This window comes from Balearica regulorum, chromosome 7 (genome assembly GCF_011004875.1).
Source record: "Balearica regulorum gibbericeps isolate bBalReg1 chromosome 7, bBalReg1.pri, whole genome shotgun sequence".
Classification (NCBI taxonomy): Eukaryota; Metazoa; Chordata; class Aves; order Gruiformes; family Gruidae; genus Balearica; species Balearica regulorum.
Genome location: NC_046190.1, coordinates 15,888,478 through 15,909,862, shown reverse-complemented (window position 1 = coordinate 15,909,862; position 21,385 = coordinate 15,888,478). Strand labels below are relative to the sequence as shown.

General features: G+C 39.9%; 1 protein-coding gene across 13 annotated transcripts in view; it reads right to left on the bottom strand.

The window, feature by feature from the left end:
- LCOR (ligand dependent nuclear receptor corepressor) overlaps positions 1-21,385 on the bottom strand; it is an 88,996-nt gene that overhangs the window by 22,285 nt on the left and 45,326 nt on the right. For 10 of the 13 annotated variants that reach the window (XM_075758119.1, XM_075758123.1, XM_075758125.1 and 7 more), the window contains 2 exons: positions 20,391-20,678; positions 17,425-17,518 (listed from right to left, as the gene is read on the bottom strand). In XM_075758119.1, coding sequence (XP_075614234.1) covers positions 17,425-17,518; positions 20,391-20,678 — 382 coding nt within the window. Of the gene's footprint in view, positions 1-5,052; positions 14,601-17,424; positions 17,519-20,390; positions 20,679-21,385 lie in introns of those variants that run through there. The other 3 variants (XM_075758130.1, XM_075758129.1, XM_075758124.1) reach the window with 2 other exon arrangements.

Below are 21,385 nucleotides of genomic sequence, written 5' to 3'. Positions count from 1 at the left end.
ATCACTCCTAACGCGCAGCGAGGAAGGAGCGAGCACCGACCGCAGCCGGGCACATCCCCCCGAGAAGCCCTCGCAGATTGCCGCCCTCTGACTTCTGCACCTCCCTGGTCCCACGCTCCCACCAGCAGGAAAATGAGTCCCTAACCTTCGCAGAGGAAACTATAGAGATGATGGCCCATTAGCACATGCTGCCCATCAAGCACTCATGGATCTTCTCTACCGCAGACGGTTTTTTATCGTATTAACAGTAAGTGCACTACGCAAACCCTGAAAGCTCAGAGAAATGAACTCACGCTTAACCACGCGGTGGTAACGAGACCACAGCACTAATGGGATGTTGGCATTTTTACTACGCTTTATATGACCAGAGAAATACAGAATGGGACCATCCCCAGAAATCGCAGCAAAACCACCTCTGAAAAACCCTCCTCGCGCATTCAGATGGCGAAGCCAAGAGCCCAAACCGCATACGCCGTGGGGATTTTTGACCCACAAAAGGCTGAGTGCCAGATTCCTTGTTGTCCTGCCGAGGCCTTGCTATTCCTATTAATCTTGCGAGCAAAGTCCTTTTTTTTTTTTTTAACTCGAGCGCTATAAAAGAACAGACAAAACAGCCAAACCTCCTCAACCTGCTCCTTGCCAGCACTAAGCCACTACCTTTGTCACTTTGTGCTAGGTTACATTGATTTTAAGCTTTATTACTAATTATTATTCCTACTTTCTTTTAAATCCAGAGTTATGGCTTTTATCAATTAGCAATCCAGCCTACATTCAAACAAAAGTAACAGCACCAACATAAGGATTTAATAAATGGGTATAGGCAAGAAGGCTAGAATTAAGCAGTCAAGCAGTCGCCCTTACCGTACACACTTGTGTCTGTTTATTAGAGAAAAGCCAACACAAGTCCTGAAACAGGAGCAACAAAATCTACTTTTTTAATGCATCAGCAGAAAAGCTCACTGAATTCCAGCTCGGCAAGGCTCTAGCGAGCAGTGAGGTTAGGCAGCTGCTGCCGCGGTCCAACGAGAACTTTGTTATTAGCAAACGCGCTTCAGGTACAGAGCAAGCTGGTTTAGCGTTCCCATCTCAGGCTGTTTGCTGGCTACAAATCAGAAGAAAACTTGTATTTCCGTACAACTAGAGTACACTTGTTGTGGAAGTTTCTTGCACAAACCCAGAATCCTACAATGTCTTTTTTACAGTCTCCCTTCCAGGTCAGATAGCCTGTTTTAAACCACTGCTAACATATCAAACACAGCTACTTGCTTTAAAGGCCTGAAAGGAACCTGAGGAAAATACCATGTGTGACCAAAGCACATCTGAAAAAAAAACCCAAAAAACCCCTCTTCACCTAAAAGGGGAATGTGGCAGAAACTACTGGAGTCTCCAAGCAAGAGGTCCCAGCACGCCTATCAGCGGCGTGTCTGAAAACCCCTTCACGTGTGCAGGGAAGCTGTTCAGTTTCTCCCTAGTATCAGTTTTATCCCTGCAGAGCCAGAGTAACTTTCAACAATTAGTGTCAAAGCCTTCCTCTAAAGCTCAGTGAGAAGAAAAGCACAGTCAAAGGCTCGGCTTTAAGAAAGGAAACCATAAAAGCCCCTTTCAAAGTCAGGAATGTGATTCTAAAACGAGTTAAGCAAGCCCTGCGCTTTATTAGCTGAGCAGGAGGGATTGGGGACACGTGATGATGGCATCTGGGTGCACGTCAGGGGAAAAAAAAAAAAAACCAAAACCTTAGCAGGTGTAACAAAACTGCCTATTTAGCACTATAATTTTTACAGACAGCTTACTGATCACCCTGTCTAGACAAACCACTCCTCCTTTTGGCACAAGGCTGGGTGATCTGCACCTGGAGGCAGCAGCCCAGCAAAGGTAGGCACGCAAGCTGCGACGGAGCTAGCCCAGGTGACGGCAGCGAGGGAGATGAGGCAGGAGCCGCCGCTCGGCTGGGAGAAACCTGTCCCGATCCACCGCAGGCTGCGGCTGAAGCCTCTGCCCTGGGCGCTCGGTAGGTTACAGCCCAAGACCCTTGGTCGGTCCCTTGGGGAGATGACACTGTATTTTCATATCGGCAACCATTGCATTTTCAGGCAGCAGTGCTTACATTTCTACACTCTGACATATACCTTAAGTGCTACTAATTCTAGGGGAGCTTTAAAACAATTCCTGGAGATTTGAGCTGTAGCCATCTCATACAAAAATCCGCCTTTTTGCAAAGTGTGTGCTCAGTAGACCTCCTGCAGAGCTGCATGGCACCTGCAGAGGAGGCATGAAAAGATTTTAGAAGTTTTCTTTCAAATGTCACCTGCAAATGGTGATATGTTAAAGGTGACCTGCAAAAAATAAGATGCAATTGAGAATAATTACATTAAAAAGATCAACTTTTATTTTAATCTCTTTGCCGTCTTCATTGTATCCAACTCCATATTCCTGGATTTGCCCCTAACCTTTCAAGCTCTGTTTTTGAAATTGTTTTTGGTCTGTACCTCAGTTACTCTGGACATAAATCACATTCCTAAACAGACCCAAGAACCCGCTACTCACTTTAGTTAAAACCACAGTTCAGCAAGTACCCATGGCTGGGCATCTGCCAGAGCAGAGTTTGCAGATTAAGAAATTAGCGATTTGCTGAAGTATCTTCCTGAATCAGGATTTAAATCCTCCCCCTCCCCCCAGACCCACTTTTGTCAGGCCTCTAGGGAATTAGAGAGCTCCGCACGCTCAGGCAGGAAAGCCCCTGGTGATCCGCCTTACCGAGGACGAGAAAGCAAGCTTTGCATTGCTGCTGTTTGACTCCGAGCAGCCATGGCACAAGGGCTCGGTTTTGGTTGCCTGAGAAGATGAAATCGTGATGCTCAGGAATTTCCTTAATTAAATCAGCTTCATTCACAAAACTGAAGCTGATTTCCAACGTGAGAGCGTTTCGAATCCTTCATGCCGAGGTCAGGGAGCTGCTTACTTTCAGGTAGGTCTTTATCAGCTAGTATTACTCCCAACGCTTGCAGGCAGCGACCTGAAGCTTTCTGCTCGTCCCTTCACCGAAGCGCACGTTTTCACAAAGGAGCCATCAGCAGAGCCTCTTGTTTCCATCTGCTGGAGTCGCTGGACTGTAGGAAGTGACCCAGGTGTATGCGGGGGTACAGTCCGCTGCTACTCCATGCAGGGTCTGCTACTTCAGAAGGCGACCAGATGTGCTCCTGCAGGTTCGGAAGAGGCAGCTGCCTCTTCCAATAACAAACGGAGCAGCTCAAAACCCATCCTGAGTTGAAACGAGCTAAGGCAAATTAGCAGAAGACTTTTTAAGCTGCCTAACAGGGCTAATTAGGCTTCTTTTCTACTTCTACAACAACAGCATGATGCTTCTTTCTAGGTCCGGGTGCAACATCTTGTGCGCTCTCACCATGATACGTATTTGTATTAGAGAAAAGAGCTTTAAAAGAAGAATTTGAGACTGTGTTCCTTTAAGGCTGAACAACTTCAGCTTAACAGTGTGAGAGCAGCAGCAGGAAAACCTGAAAAACTCTGTATTTCTGATAATCACAGGACTAAAAGTGTCAATTAAAAATGTTCTGGGAAAAGCTTGCAGAGTGTAATACATCCTAAAGAATGGCAGATGGGAATGTGGTTCATCACTTTCAAAGGCTATTTTTTATAGATTTGACAGATGTATTCAGACATACAGAAAAAAATAAGATAAATGCTAGTTTAGAGCACAAAGCTTTCAAGCTATTTACACATAAAGACTTACTATTCCCAAATAAGTGTAAGATGTAGTCTCCAGTCAAACCAAGTTTTTTATTTGAAAGAAATTTACTCAGTAAAGCTAAACCCAGCTACTTTACCATTTTGCTTTTTTGGTTTTAATACCAGTATTAGTATACAAGGAATACAATAGTTAGTTTGCAATGTAACAGTTATTTAAGGATCTTAAAAAAAAAAAAAAAAAAGGCAATAAAAAAATCACATTAGCAAATGCAAACCCTGAATTGCCTACTTTTCAATAGCAGAAGCTGAGGAAGGCAATTTCTCAGGAGAAAAGAAACCCGAGCTAGACAGTGTGCAGCACTATAAATTTTCCTAAAGCTAGGAAATCCCTATGCATCACTCCAAATCATCCTAGGACTGAACATAAAGGTTAGCAGAAATGCCTAAACTCACGCGGGTTCCATTATACCCCACTTACTGTAACCTACTTTTTAGCATTCAGCATTTCGGTATCAATAATGCATAACATCAAAAGTAGTTCAACCCTAAGTACGGTGGTGAGAAAGTAAACCCGGATCTCAACCAAGGACCAGCTGAAGCTGGTGTCACTTGGTGTCACCACCACGTCTGCCTCATGCCCCCCATGCAGGACCATCGCCGGAGCTTTCCGTACGTTCCTCAGGAGCTGGGGACCTGCCCTCTCTGCGGAGGGGGAGCTGGTGGCTGCAGAAAAAACCAAAGCACCACCAGTGCCTACTGGTGCAAGCGAGCAGCTCAGCAACCTCCGTCAGCCTGGCCCCGTCCCCTCTGGCACACAACCCAGCTGCTCAAAAGGCACGCTGCCCCGCTACCAACCCATCGCACGCCAAACCCAACCGCACGAGGCAACGGCCAGGGTCCCCAGCTTGGCTCTTATTGCACCGTTCCTACCTTGATTCATTACTAAGTGCTCAATGAACAAGCCCTGCATCACTTCCCCCCCCCCCGAGAGACTGTTCGTTCTCCACCAGATAAATTATTTACCGTGAAAGAAATTAAGGTGGCCAGTAGGGAAGAGCAAATTAGAGTGCGGGAGTTCATGAGACCGGGCTGCTACGAGACAGCGTTTCAGCTTTCATGTGCGTTCCCTACCCAGCTGCTAGAGTGGCTTTATCGCCAATCCTATTTCGGGTAAGAACCAAACGGAGTACGGAGACTCCAAAAGCTTGATCCTTCAACCAGAATTTGTTTTACTATTTTCCCTTCCTCCCCTGCTTCTCTCGATTGGTGAGAACTTGGATTTCACAACCTCAGGTGATTAGTGCGGGCATTTAGAAAGCACACTAGAAACAACAGAATTGGAACCCCTTAAAGTCTTTCACAACAAAATTTATTAGAAGAATAGTGGTTTTGAAAAGTCTAGCATCCAGTGAAAACTACCATACACAACGTTACAGCTGGGAATGTGTTTCCAAAATGACATGGTCAAATAATACAATGGAGCCATTAAATCTTACACATGCACAACAAGAGAATTAGCGCTTTGACATACAATGCAAAAAAATAAATGGACCACATGAAATAAAAATTTAAAAAGTACTTATCACATACATTAAGACACAGCTTATTTAGTCCAGTCAAAAAATCAGAACTGCATTAAAAAAAATTAATGTAGTGCAATCAAACCAAAAACCTTAATTTGTGATCATAAGTGCTCTACTACATAAAACATTGATCATAGCAAGGAACAAAAAATTCAAATCACACAGTACAAAAAAAATCTGTAAATAAATATAAACTACAGTACAAGAGAAATATTAAATTATACAATTCCGTCAAACTGTAAACAGTATATTGAAATGAGGTCCATAAGAGTAAAGGGGGGGGTTCCTGTTTTTTTTTTTTTTTTTTCCCATGACACTTGAACTTCTAGAGGTCAGAGAGAAATGCCATTTTCCATACTCTTCAAAGACTATGGGTTACATAAATAGAAAGAGAAGACTTTTTAGATGTAAAGTGTCAAATAATAAAGCAGAGGTGTTGCTGACTTGCGACTGCCAACAGATCACTGCGAGAGCAGAACAGCAGATTTTAAAGTTTCGCCTCCTCACGAGCGCAGCACGGGGGCCCGTCGCTGCAGATGTTATGTGCCAACACATTCTGAATTAGTTAGAGAGGAGACACTGCTCGAGGTCTGGTCCTACCAGTTAGGCGGAAGCGATTACGTACGCCCTTAGCGACTCAATTCGGACCTCTGCTGATTATCTGACAGGTTTACACGCTTGTCATACAAACACCAACTTTGGCAGAACAATTACTAATAAACTCAAAGCACTCCCGGCCCATTGGTTTCCATCACAGTGGCCAGTGCACAGAATTCTCTAAGGACATTGCATAACTAGAGTGTAGAGGTCAGACAGCCAAGGACCCGTGCTTGAGGTTAGAAGTAGTTATGGTGAGAGAGAAGCAAGAGCCACGTTAAGAAGCTGCCTCTGCGGTTTGCAGAAGCAGTTGGGAATGTATTTCATTTTTAGCTGCGCTGGCTAGTAGTGGCATTTTAAAATATATAAGTTTAAGATAACATATATACTATATATGTATATAATATAATACATATTATATAATATACATAGGAATTTCTTACAATACATACCAGGAACCCCCACGCGATCTGCTCAGTAGTAATAACTGAATATACAGAATGCCACTATAAGTGTCTGAGGCACTGTGTGCTGGAGAGTAAATATGCAGCTTTAAAATCCGTTTGGCTGAGTTATACCTGGATACCTGAACTGAGTTTTAAGTTGACATTCATCAAGGATGTGCTATCAGCACGTCAAAAGAAAAGCAAAACAAAATACAAGTCACTGCTAGGTTTAAGAAGAGAGTACAAGTACCTGAATTGAGTGAGGATAGTGTGTAAACTGTCCCTGAGGGTTTTTAAACAGTGTGTGTACAAGTTGGATTTCTAAGAACATTAGTTTAAACTTACATTGCGGACTGATAAAATACCAATGTCTGACGATTTAACAAGTGGAGGTTAGAAAGAGTTATGAGCAAACACTCAAAACATATTTTATACATTTTAAAGCAGCAGTAAGCTGCTGTAAGCATACATCCCATCAGTACAAGCAACACATGGGACTCAGATAAAGGTTTCTATTTGCAAAAAGCCCATCATATATCGATAAGTAAAGAATATTCACCTGCTAAATTAGAATGCACCTAGTTACAGACTAGCAATTCAAGATTAATTTTTTTAATCAAATACTTTGCTATACTTTGCTATTACATACTAAAATTCCTTAAGCTCACTAATGCTGGTATTCTAATCTAATTTTTTTTTAAATGTTCCCCCTTCATTTAAGAAATATACCATTCCACAACTTAAACATTAAGATCAATTTTCAGTCCTCAGATGTAAAAAGCATGTCAATGAGTTTATATTAAAAATTTACATGGTAAAAAGGCTTGAATTTCAGCCAGAGATTCTAAATACTACTCATTCCCTGAAGGCATAAGGGAGAAAGAATCCCTACCCATTTTTCTTGTGACATAGTTTTCAAACTGAACATTAAACAATGGTTCAAAATGATTTTTCGGTTTGGGAAACTTCCCTTTCCCTACCCATCATCCCAGATTCCAAATGTCAAGCCCTGAAATGGCCTATTGAAATGATTAGTTAAAAGTATCAGGCATGTCTGTCTACATCCCCTGCCTGAACTTCAGAAGATTTTGTTGTACTAGTCTTTAAAAGACAGATTAGTATCCCAAGAAAACTTGTGATCTGACCTGAAAAGCCATTAATGATCCTAGATTGTACGTTTAGAAGATCTCATAACCTGAAGACCAGATTTAATTAAGACTCTGGCATTGTAACAGAAAAAGTGCTGCAGTTATTTATCCCTTTTCTGGTACTTTAGAATAGGTCAGACAAGTGCTTTTTATAGCGACAGTAAAGTTTACATGCTTTCACGCAGGCATAAAAAATATTATCTGCAAAAATATTTGAGAAATGTAGCACCAAGTAGTTGATAAACTGTATTAGTAGCTGCAGTAGTGTCTTCATTATTTCCGAGTAGGAAAAAACATTGTTAAACTGTACTAGGTGACGACTACAGAAATTGTTTTCTGACATTAACTTCTCCTGCTCCAGTCAGACTGAAGTCTGTGTCCAAATCCCTGCTCCATCAGTCCTTCTAAATTATACTTACCAATTCGGTAGAGACAAGCACAGGGCAGGGGCGGGGATGTTTATTTCTAAGAAGGTGAATGAAATGCTCTGGACAGGCCAAAATCAAATAGAAATCCTTCCTCCTAGTACTTCGCAGAGGAAAACTGATTTTGCAACTAAGAGATTTTTGTGAGGATTAAATAAAGCTCTCTTAATATGAAGGTTTTCATGACAATACCTGAATATAGGCATAATTCAATAGGACACAGTCCAAAACTGCTGCTGTAATACTGGTATAGACACTTGGCTCCAATCAAAGCAAGAACAGGAGAGAGGGAGAGGGATGGACACTGGAATCTGTAGCTACTTACAGTTTTTTTCTGGTATACGTGCAGTGCATCTACAGATCATTTTAAGTCTGCACTATCTCTCTGCTTAGTGATCACCACAGTACATCATGTTTATACACTGGATAGTTAGAAATTAATAACTGTAGTGGTTATTGTATCTGCTACGTCCAAGAGAACTGCATATAACTAGCAGCACAGATTTTCAGGTTTCTGATGGTTCTAATTACGGACTTTTTTATGTAACTTGAGATCAAGTGGAAACCTTTATAATACCAAAACTAATCTCAAATTTTTTTTTAAGTACAGCTTTTTAAAGCAGTATTAGTCAACATTATCTACTGGTGCCAAGAAAAAGCAACATTGACCTAGACTGAAATTACATTTCGTTTCTGAAACATTTGCGGGGAAAACCTAGAAGTTTCTGATCCTCATGAAAATGAGGGAAACAACCCTTCCCATTCTACCTCTAACATTTGGCAGAGAATTGAAGATATTTAAAATATTGTGACAAAGCTTTCGGTACAGGTTAGTAAGTTTGCCTTCGTAAGAGTTTGGACTGCAACAAGCGTATGGATTCTTGCACTGAAGAGTTAAAGTTTTGTCTTCACTGAAGAAAGAGCTCTTTACATTACAGATGTAGCCACACTGTTTTTGAGAAACAAGGGAACGGCACAGTGTTCCCTTCACTCCTTGGACACTGTGTTCTCCTCCTAAGACTCAAGGACATCTTAAGAGCATTACTTCAAAGTAAACTGGAAAGAAACACATGATAATTCCAGTTTTGACTGTATAACAATTGTTGCAGATGAGATAAAAAGCAATTCAATCAGAACTAAAAACTTGTTCCAATCTATACAAAGCTTACTCAACCCTAAAGCCCCTGAATCACTTTGCCAGGTCCTGTGAATTTCCAGGGGAAGGCAATGTACTCTTGGGTTCTCGTGAAAGAAATATTTAGACTCACATGTCGGCCTGCCACAAGACAAAGCACAGACAATTCCTTGTCTGCTCTCAACCGGTCTAAACACACATGCAGTTGCCTCCCATGTTTAGGAGTATCCTTGAGCACTGGAAAGCTCTACAAAAAAGGTGGTATAGGAGCTGCTTGAGAACACAGAAGCTGAATGCGTTCCCTGGCTCGAGGCACTACCCTATCTGTACACCTGTGTTTGTTAAAATCATTTGTTTTCAATTGCCGTGAAAATTCAGAGTCCGACTTCAGGTCTAGCAATAAGGTTGGTAATGCGAGCATCAAGTTATGACTTCCGCAACAAGAAGAAAGTAAAGGCATACCTGTACTGCTTATGCAGCAACTTCTCCTGCATAACAGGGGAAAAATGAGATATTCTAAAGAAAATTGCCATAAGCCTTTTAAAAAAATCAACAACAGGGAATGACTGGAAAATAAAATGTCTTTTGACAGAAATAAAAACAAGTCCAGAAACGTGTCCCTACAATATCTAACTGGAAACGTTCAACTCTATAGCTGTACTCAAGCATTACGGCCACAATAATGCTTACAACACTGTGGAATGAGGATCCAGCTGGCTGAAAGTGAGGTAATAGTTTGTAATAGGTCAGAGTTCTAAAAAAGCACTTTTACATCTTACAAGTCCAAATAAAAAAAAGGACACATTTCATACATGTTGGGCTTTCTCACCAGAACTGTACGATAATTAACTCCACACCAGGACCCCTACCACACTAAGCCTTACTCATCTTCAATTATATGCTGCAGCAAAGATTTACCAAGCGACACCTAAACTTCAGTACAATATGAAACTTGATTCTTAAAACTTTATACACACAAAATATAAAATTACTTTTCTAGGATGGGGTAGGGGAGAGGGATTCTCCTTCATGATACTTGGACTGAAAAACTAGTTTTCAGAGACTGCCACAAATATTATTCACAGTTTCTTGCTGTCAGGCTTTTTCAGCTACATCAACGTAGTACACAACAATACTGTTAAGTCCAATAACTACATCGGATGGACATTCTCGGGAATAAGAGAAAACTAGTGACAAAAAATACCCGAAAGGCCTCCTCCTAACGACGTCTTGATTTTTACAGGGTTGCAGTTTGTCTATGTTACACGTTAATGTGATCTCAAAAGAGCAGCAGGAGAAGATTTTAAACCTTCTCTCCTGTCCAAGCGATCCAAGTAACATAAGCATCCACTTACCAGAGATAACGTGAGAAAACAAGGCTTTTGTTACAAAGACAGCAGTGAACCACACCTTCCCACACCAAAATATGGTCAACAGGGATTTTGGCCATGCAAACTGCTGGTCAGCAGAAAATTAAGCATGCTAATGGACAAACATTAATTCCAATCATATATTTAAAATGATCCCAAATACTACTAGTTAGCTACACTGAAAGCGCCTGTAAAAAATATGTAGTGAAAAATGAAACAAAACATTAGCGATCACTGCAGCACTTCGAGTGATACTAGTCTTACGTGATGAATCACCTCAGAGAAAATACATTAGATGGGACTTTGAAACAAAAAGTTAACATTAAAAGGTGCACCTGAATATTACAGACTAAATTTACAAAACCTACAATAAGGTAAAATATATATCTTTTGAATATTCAGCAGCTTTTTTTTAAATTTGTTTTTATTTTTTTGAGAGGCTCATGAAATTTTAAAAAGGGACCACTAACTAATCTCAACCATGCTTCACAAAACAATAATGGCTATTTTATATTGCAGTTACCAACGTAATGCAATTAGTGCTTAAAAAATAATCTACACTTTTTTCTTTTTTTTTCCTTTTTAAACAGAGACCTTTGGAGGAAATATGGTTGTTCAAAAGCTTCTCGAAAAAGAAAGACTACCTGAATATTAAGTTATCACAGATCAAGTGTTGTGTTTAAAAGCTTTGCAGACATGAGTATTACAATCTTCAGGTCTCAGGACATTTAAACTGAGAAAGTTACGCGTTTGGTTTGTTGTGTTTTTTCTTTTAAAATCCACTTTCTAACCAAAGCAAATAAAGAGTACTCAACTTCTCACTATCTATTTACAGTTCTTAGCCTACAGTCTGAAATGACAAGACGAATTCTCTTTTAAAACTGCAGCATTAAAGGGTAGGCACACCATTCTTCTGCTGCACGATTGTCACCCACTTAAACATACACATACAAAATATTTAGGTTAGTAAAATGAGCACTCCACATACACTACAGTGACAAGTTTTATAAAACTCAACTCATCTTGCTTAAATAAAGACAACTGCAAAAGGTTAAACCTCTCTGAATAGTAAAACCATGTTACTTTTTTTTTTTTTAAACTTGCAGCAAACTTTCTACCATAACCTCCAACAGCAGATGAAACCACACGTTTAACTGCGCCTTTATTGCAATCACCAGCTAAACTGGAATGTATTGCAGAGTTTATATACTGCTACTGAGCTTAAACTGCTTTAAATGCCAAGATCACAACTAGAGAGCTACGAGGAACCAGGATTTTGAGTACTAAAATATATTAAGTAAACAAAAACAAAGTATACTTGGGGCCAAATGCCCAGTCCGTTTCGAAAATGAGCAGTGCATATTTAAAATGACAGCAATGGTGTGCCTAACCTTTGAAAATATGAAGTTGCTGGGGAGGGCGGGAGGCTAACAGGATCAACTGTTCCAGAAGTCATTCAGCATCCCGAGGGCTAGCTAGGCCACCCTCCCACAAGCTCTGAGAAACCACTTTCAATCACTGACATCACTTAATGCTCTCACACAAAAAACTCCAATGCTTCTTTTGGTTGTGCAAATGGGGAAAAAAAAATGGTAATTCTATCCACCTTTTGCACAGATTAAGACCAAATTGTTTCTACCTGAAGAACCAGCAATTCTGATTTGGTCATACTGTGGTAAATCCAGTAAGCTCCACCTAGTTACTGACCACTCCCGCAGAAAGTATCAAAGATAAAAGTTCTGTACAAAACTTATCCTGGATCTCCATATAATGCTAACGATATCATTGTATTGAAATAAACTGGATTTGTGGTTTACGGAGTGCTTTTATGGTGTTTAAATGCTTTTTCAAGCATGTGCTAAACCACTATCAAAATAGATTAAATAAAAACAACAACAAAAAAGCAGGACTTAAGATTAATTCCTGCTACTGGCAACTGTAATATTTAAAAAGGAAACACCCATTTCATTGAGTGTTCGACCCTGACAGTATTACAGATAGATATGATGCAGAGCCTGAATTAGATCAGGCTACCAGTGTTTTACTTCTTCCCTGAACATTAACAAGCTCCTTCACTAATGTGGATATTTGGGCAGACTACTGAGGTTGTAACGTTTGAGATCACTGTTTTGTGGGCTTTTTTTTTTCTTTTCTTTTTTTTTTTTTTTTTTGCAATATCACAGTAGTTTGTTACACAAATCCCCCCTCCCCAGATTAGAGTCATTTAAACTAGTTGTTGGAACCACGTAGTTTAGTAAACTCAGAATCAAGTCTGTAAAAAGTATAAAGGTCACAAAGAACCATAGTTCTGTTATAATGAGGCATACCCTAATACATTATTTAGTGTACCCTGACTGCTCCTGACTGTGAGAAGCTTGTCTTCCGTGAGATAAGGCTACATCCTCAAGCAGGTGAGTCTAAATATCACCCTTCAAAAACATCAAACAAAATTACAGCGAAGGTAGTGTTACAAATAATTAACTGACATATTCTGAAGGTAGTGTATTTAAGTTTTCCCTCCCCTCCCCTCCGGGTGAGCACTAAGCAGATAGTGAATGGTAAGTATGTTTAATTTAGAAAGAAAATAGTGGAGAGCCTAATTAGACCCAATTGATTATCCACCTAACAAGCAAATCTCTGAGTTCAAGAGAGGTCCCATTCCTAAATAACTTGATTTAGCTTAGATCTTTCAATCAACTGGATCAAAGAAAAGGCGGGGGGGGGGGGGGGGGGGAGATTTCTGAAACATTTTGAAGAATGACAGTCTGATTCTCATTCAAAAAAAGCCTGTTTTTAAGAGAGCATCAGTTTAACAAAGTGGACTTATTTCTATAAAGGCAGAAATGAAAAATCCAACACCAGAAATTCAGGCAGGCTCTACAGGCAAGATGTCCACTTCCACAGATCTGCATTCTTTGTGAGGTAACTCAACTCTCTATTACAGAGAAACATGCAAAAGGCAAAAGAAAAAAAAAAAAGAAAAAAAAGGGAAAAAGGGGGTAGTGGGCAGGTGAAGGAGGGAAACTGCGCCATACCAGGCTAGAAAAATTTACAAATGTGACATTCAGAGCACACCTTTTACCTGTGTCCACACAAGTCTATGCTAAACTGCAAAGGAAAGAGCATTGCAGTAAATGGGAGAATCAGGTGCACTCAGTGGTGGTTGAACTATGCAGTAGTGCTCACCCAGTTTGCAAAGTAATTGGCACTCTACAACATCCCTACTCATCTTTCAATTCATTCGCACTTTGTGCTGCTTCTCCCTGGGGATCTAATTCAATCTTTACTGAAACATCCTGCCCCTCCGACCTCATTAATTTCATTTTTTTCTTTGGAGGGTTTTTCAAAGTGCCCAGCCTCTCTTTAACTTTGTACTCCAGTGTACTGTGGGGGATCCCATAAATACTCTGAGCTTTGGAAACACTCATTTTCCCACTCATAACCACAGAGATTGCTTCCTCCAGTATCTCGCTGTTGTACTGTCTGTATCTCCCTCTTTTCTTCCTAGGTTGCTTGGAGCCAGGATCTCCCTCTTGATCTGAGGTGGGATATGGCTGTCCAGAGGTAGACTGCTCAGCATCTGAGCCCCAGGAATCTGGTCCAGCATCCAGCAAACTTCTCCTGTTTTGTTTTGGAAGGATAGCCCTTAACTTTTTGCTAAGCGCGCTCTCCGTTTGTGAACCCATTACCAAAGAGCTATAGCTGTACTGGTCACCAGTGCGGGACTCCCATGAAAGGTCCATGCCTCGAACTTGTGGTATCTTTAAATCCACAGGAGACGAATGGCTCACGTCCTTTTTCCCATCCTGTTTAGTTTGAAGTGCCATTTTTTGAAAGGCAGAGTTTTCTGTAAGAAAAGGAAGGTCACTGATGTTGCTGAGTGCACCATTTCCCCTGAATTTCATGCGGCTGAAATTGAATTCGTAGTGTGGTTTTGCCCAAGAAGCCTCCCTGGATAATATTAAGTGCTGTCCATGATTCTGTAGTCCAGATGGCCCATGGCTGGCAGCCGTAGAAAACTGGTTTCTGCTCAGCAGTTCTTCACTAATCTGGAGTGATCGAGCCAGCGGTACTTTAAGAGATGTGGAGTGGCCATAACCTTCCCTGGTTCCATCCTGCAAGCTTCTTGGAGGTACCCCATCACCACTCTGTAGTCCCTCCGGATGGTGCTGGCTGGGTCTCCCAGGTCGCCTAATTGGATGGAAGGAAACTGATGTGAGCAGAACTTGCACAGGTAGGGAGGGATGGGTGAGGGGGCCACTCCTTTATTAGAAGGCCTTGCTTGGGTAACATCACTTTTTGTGTTATTTACTTTTCTCTAAAAAATTTTTTTTATCATTTTTTTATTTTAATTTTTTTTTAAAAGTCTCAGCATCAGTCAGTTTTAAAACTTGTTCGCAAAAAAAGAGAAGCTTTTTGGGCAAAGAAAAATGAAACCTGTTGGCTGGTCTCTGGTTGGGTTCACAAATTCTCGGAGTAGAAAAGACTTCGCGCAAGCGTCTGAAAATAGCACCTTAATTACAAAGTAGTAATCAATCGCCATAGATCTACACACAACTGTGTTACTGGTGTGACGTTACCACTAAACAAGTACAGTAATAAAAGAGTAAGCCAAAGTGCAACATATTCAACATGCAAATATGACTGCCACCTGCAGTATCTACACATAGGTAGAAACCTTGGATGATGTTCGCTTACATCATACTGAAGAATTGCTGCTCAGGATGAAAAAAAACCAAAAATGCTTAGCAGGCCTCAAAGGTATTTGCTTGACTTTCATTAAGCACCAAATGTGAAAGCACTGCATTACACTAGACTTACCAAATTGCTCTCTTAACAACTAATTGCATATATACACGTCCCTGATTCTTATTTGATACATAGCATGGCTAGGAAAAAAAAAAAAAAAGAAAAAAAAAAGAGATCTAAGTTCCAACTGTCATCCAGATCAAAGGTTAATAGCAGAAAAAGCTGTATGTATTTTTACCATTTTCCTTTCGTCACAAGTGTTCTTTCTATGACAAAGTGCTACTACTGCAGACAAACACGTGCATTTTAATATTTTGCTTGTTTAGCCCCCCGTAGTAACTAAGTCACACTAGTTTCAAAATACACCCCCAAACTTTTCCATGTTCAACATACAGATTAATGAAGAGACTAGTAAGCAATTCTATTTTAAAACTCTGGGACACTATACTGGTGTAAAGCCCTCTAGCTAAGTCAGCATTATTTAAGGATAGGATACGTACTGTTGAAAAGCTACGTTATTCTTTTTAACATCACATTGGGATTAAAAAAAAAAAAAATCTTTAGAGAAAAGACATCCACTGAAAGGACCTGGCATGTAATATAGACAATGCTCAATACAGATGCTGCTAGCTTCTCTCCAGGATGCAACAGGTCATAGTTGAAGTGGGTAACAAGAGTCAACAAGGATTCAAAACAAAATCCAGAGAAATGAATGAAAGTTTGCTATTCCGGAGAAGTGTCTCAAGCAACGTGCATTCTCTGCCCCTTCTAAAGCATGTAACAGCATCAGAACGCACACCAGTGGTTCTATGCCTAAATAAAGGTCATCTTGGCAGCTACCTAGGACAGAGGGTCACACCTGACTTCATGGATGCTGAACAGACTGCAGTCACCCTCGTTTACCACACACCTGTCCAAGTAACCACAGGGGCCAGTATGCTGCATCCTCTCTGGACCCGCAGCACTGGTCAGGACAGTGCCAGGCGCTGGCCCTGTCATCCCGTGTGTTGGACTTTGGCCCTCGCTTCATACACAAACAAGGGAACAGACAATACACAGCCTCGGTGGCTTCTGCTGCCTTCCTAGGAAAAGAAAGCTGGAAATAACCTGTTTGGAATTGAAGGAGAAGAGCTGGTGGGGAAAGTTTATGATAAAGCATTGTGGAAAAGTATTAAGACTAACTTTTAAACATGGAAGTATTTTATTAATAGAAATATTAAATGGAAAAAGGAATCTTGGAGACATCTGAGACAGTAATATTTTTCCAAAGAGAGATGTGAAAGTTAAATCAGTTGTTAGCAGTACATGGGATTGGTGGTGGTGGGTTGTTAGTTTAAAATGTCTAGTTTTTCCAAAGTTTATTGTATAGCTAAATCAAGCAATTAAATGGCAGTTTAAATCATATACTGTTTCTGCACTTCACTAAAGAAATTACTTGTTCAGAGCTGCTTCAAGAAAAAATTCTCCCATCAACACCCAAAATCCCTCTTACTCCCAGTCAGCCTCTCCAATACCATTAGCTCAATCCTAGCTAAGACAAAAGGGTTTCTAAATGTATACAAACAGTGACTATTACAAATATGAGACCTTAAAAGAAATTTTGTTGATATGACGTTCTTTCACACCTTGAACTAATTAAGGCAAGACTAGGACACCACATTTTTTTTTTTTTTAATAAAGAACTTGTTCAGTGCTACAGTACAATCACAAATCCAAAAAGCCATACTTAAAGTTTTCTGAACTACCAGACACTCCCCCCGGCCTTTTCTTTAAGTTGTGTTTTACACTATGGAATATTAACAAAGAACATGCAGTGATTTAAATCTAATTCAGCTTGGTTCATCGCCCAAATCATTACTGCCACTAAAATAAACTTTTCTGTTAAGTATCTCTCCCCTAAGTGAAATGAAAACTAAATTATATTGCAAAGCCTCTAAGACTCTTCATACATTTAACTGAACTTGTATCTCCATGGACATCACGTATCACTGAACCCAAGAAGCAGGTAATAGAAATATCTATCGCTAAGTACGAAATTGGCCAAAATAACAGATATTAGATTTCTTAAATGCAAGTTAAACCTGTCTCAGTTTGCAACAACTCTTATTTGGCAGGTGGGATGAAGGTATTTACCAAAGGTGGAAGTTGAAAAACACATTACTCCAAAGGGTTAACACCAAAAGTAAGTTAAAATTAACAGGAGGTAAGCACACTTTTTTTAGTAAAAAACAGTTTTAAAAGGTCATAGTAAGTTGCTTTCTCTTACCCATTTCCCGGAGTACTGGAGCACCCTGGAGAATGACTCAGAGAGGTGCTGCCGGCACAAGGACTCTTCTTAGTGGATAAATCAAGCACACCGTCTGTATAGACAAAAGAATGACTTCAGCGTTTGAAGAAACAAGATCAGCCACGTTGTCCCTTGACAAAACAAAGCTTTTGGACTAAAGTCATATTTAGCATACACCATTTTCTAATTTATTTTAGTTTTAAACAAATTAAGGCTTGGATTTGTTTGCAATTTGGCTTACAAGTAACTTCAACATAGTCCTCAGAAGTCACAACAAAATTTGGCAAAATTAAATGTACATCTGTTACCAAGGGCCAGAGAATAAAAGATGACCTACAAATGACAGTTCAGGATACAACACAGCCTATTGCATAACTAGCCCTCATCGGTCCGAAAATGAGACATTCTACAAGTTTCTGACATTTGGGGGGGTTTAAGCCAGTATGTGAATTTTTTTAAAAATCCAAATCTCTGTAGGAAATTCATTGAAAACTTCACATTGGAAACTCTCTTTCAAATAAATACACACATGTAAATTTGAGACTCCTCCTCACCTGGCAGCTAGCTTCATCCTTTTTTCCATATCTCTGATGGGTCCCTAGCAGCCTTTCCCCTCTCTATTGTGCCATTTTACTCTCTTTCTTTTTCCATATACCAAATTGTTTTTCCTGCTAGACTGCTTCTTCCATTCTCACTAATGGCACTTCCTCACGCTCGCCCATGCTCCTTGAGCCCTTTACACAAACTCTGCATTTCTAGGCAACGGAAAAGGGAGCACTTTTTGCTAGAAAAGCCTTGCTCCCACTACACTGAAATAACTTGAAATTCTGGTCATTTTAAAAGGGCAACATTGTCATAGAAGCAGCACAGCCATCTGAAATTCCTGGAAACTTTCAAACAAGGAATTTATAAGGCAAAGATAAATAAAACCTGTTGGCAAGGTAGACTAGAGACATTTCAGAGCTCCTCGCTCATTCCCTCTACTCAAGTAAATACCATCCAACACAAGAACAATGCAAGATGGGTTTCAGATTGCTTGAAGTTCTCATTTGCCATATGGAGAAAAAACACGATAAACAGTGAACTAGAATTAACTTACGGAAAGCTGTTCCACCCACTGCATTTGGGAACACACCATAACCCAAACTTAAGCAAGCAGACAATTCAATTTTCCTTCTGAACAACACTTATGCTGCCACAAGATACAGAGGCTGGATCAAGTAGAACCTCCTTTTCAAGAGGCTCTACTAAACAGCACAGACTGCTGCCAAAGGCACTTGCATCCATGCTTCTTCTGTCAGAAGCGCTATTATGACCTAGAAGTGTCCAAGGGCAAGTAGGACCAGCCTCATACCCCACGGAGAAGTTTACAACTAGCTGGGTTCCCCTCGCCCCACTAGAACAGAAATATAATGAAAAGCACCACCAGCAGTCTTTCCTGACAGCCTCTTAAATCTCTCGTTAACAAGTTTGGCAAAACCTCTTCCCAATTACATTAAATGTAAATTGGGAAAAAAAATAATTACATCAGCAAACAGATTACTGTACAAGTTAATATGCACATGTTCTAATTCCATAACAAGTGTTATGAACATTATAAATTATCATCTCACAGCTTTTTTATCACATGGTAGCTGAAGAACATGTACATGCTTTCTTCCTCACCATACAATCCTCTAATTAAAAAAACCCCAAAAACAACCAACAGAAGCAAAACTGATTCTCTCCTTCTTTCAGTGAAAAGCTTCACAATGAGAACATTTTGACATCTATAAACATATATGCAAAAGACACTAATGAAATAATTTATAATAATATTAGCTAGAAACAAACACCTATCAGCTAAATGTATAAGCCCTCACTTCAAGAAAGACACCAGCTAACCTTCCTTTCACTGCAGTTTTGTAACTGAAGCATGGTGACAACTTTCAGTAAGTGCTATAAATGCAATAAGTGTCCAGAGGCTCAAGCTGCATATTGCTGGACACATAAAATTAACCTTTTTACAAAATGCTTCATAAACCTAAGTTCCAAGAATAAAGGGATACCTACAACTCTGTACTAGCTAGCAAAAGAGATTTTTTGTTTTTAAAGGCACCTTTTCTACTTGAGGATGGACAGCCTACTTTGTATTTGATAGAATGATTTCAGCCACTAACATACTTCTAAGGAAGGGTAAAGGGGCTTATTTTAATCTTATCAGTAGGATAGACTTATGATAACCTCTATTCAACAGTTTCAGGAAAAAAACCACACCATTCACGTACTATAATCACTCACAGCATTTGCTTGTTAAAAAACATTTTTGATTGAAAGCAAGGTTTCCAAATTAAAACAGGCTCTGCAACACTGTTACAAGTTATTCAATCTGTGCTCTGCAGAACAAGTCTATTTTTAAGGTAGAAAAGAGACATTTATTCCAAATGCATAAACCTGGAAGTTTTGCGCAGTTCGTGAGTATCATTTTTACAGCTTTCACAAAGCAGTTTCTCACAGACTTTTAGAAGATAGTGTTTTCACACTATGACCAGAAAGAAAATAAATCAGTCCTTCAGTCAGACTGTGTGCTGATCGTCAGAAAGGAGACAACATTATGTTTTTCATGACCACGTGAACTTGTCCTATCAGCAAGCGTACAGTCTATTTTGGCAGACTGTTTCTTGCAGCTCCCAGCAGGAGCTGCACGCTTGTCCCCAGAATTTGGAGCACGTCCATCCCCTTTGCCCTTATTCAGAAAAATCACTCATTTCTATGGGCCTACACTCTTTCAAAAAGTCTCTTCTCTCCCAGTCACATCTAGCTAGTCATTCTTTTATTGTAAAAACATCTACCGCTTTTCCACTTTACAGACTATGTAAAAGCGCAAACTTCTAATTGTCTGGTTTTGCAACAAGAATGCCATTAACGGATTGCCATAGGATGCAAGACACTGATAAGAGTCCTACCTTGTTCACTAGGTTCTGACTGAGACTTTCTGACAGTAAGGTCCAGAGGTGAGTCTTGGTCAGCCATGAGAAGTTTGCTGAGCACGGGGTTCTGAGCAGTTGCAGCCGTGGGAGAGGAGGCGACCAGAGATGCTTTCAGCAGGCTTTGGTTCTTTGTGCTATTGGGCTGGCTGGAGTCCTGAGTAGAGCTATTTTTTGAGGTATATTCAGCAGCAAACTGTCGGATCATTCGCTGCATGATCTCACGGGCCACTAGGGGAATATTGGGGTCAGAGACCCTAGGACTGTCTGTAAATATTAGAGATTTTTTTTTTAAGGAAGCACTTTAAGTAAAACAGCTTAATTATATTAAGTCATTGTTTCTTAAAAAAAAAAATCTAGGGCGAAAAAAAAAAAAAAAAAGAAAGCCAAAGATAAAATAGTTTCTGTAGAAAATGTACTTTAGTCTTAGAATACCTGAACAAGAACCATTGCTGATTCTGGTATAACCTTCCCAAAATAACAGTTTCCTAAGAAATATGCAACCTCATCTTTTATTTTAAAATATAGATATATTTGACCAGGCCTTTAAGAGGTATGGAAATGGAAAGGAGAACTAGACTCATGAAGAAAAGTACCAAGTAATGAAGCTCATTCCAAAAAAAATTGAACAGGTTATTCAGTGGAAGAATTGAGTAACTTACCTGCAACTACAGAAGGGGAGAAGGGGGAATAGAGTTGTAGCAGTCCCCTACAAACTTACTGGGAAATAGCCTATGGTTCTGATTCTTTAAAATAATTCATATGAAGATCAAACGTTCAAGTGTCTTCCATCCCATTCTATCTATTCCTTTTGACATTTCTATCATTATATCAATGCAGCACTAGGTATTACCCAAAGAGCTTTCACATATACAAAAAACCAAGATGTGTCGCATGAAAAGTAATTCTATTTCTAGAACAGCTGATAAATCTAATAGTAAGAAATGTGAAATGGAACAGATAGACATTCCTAT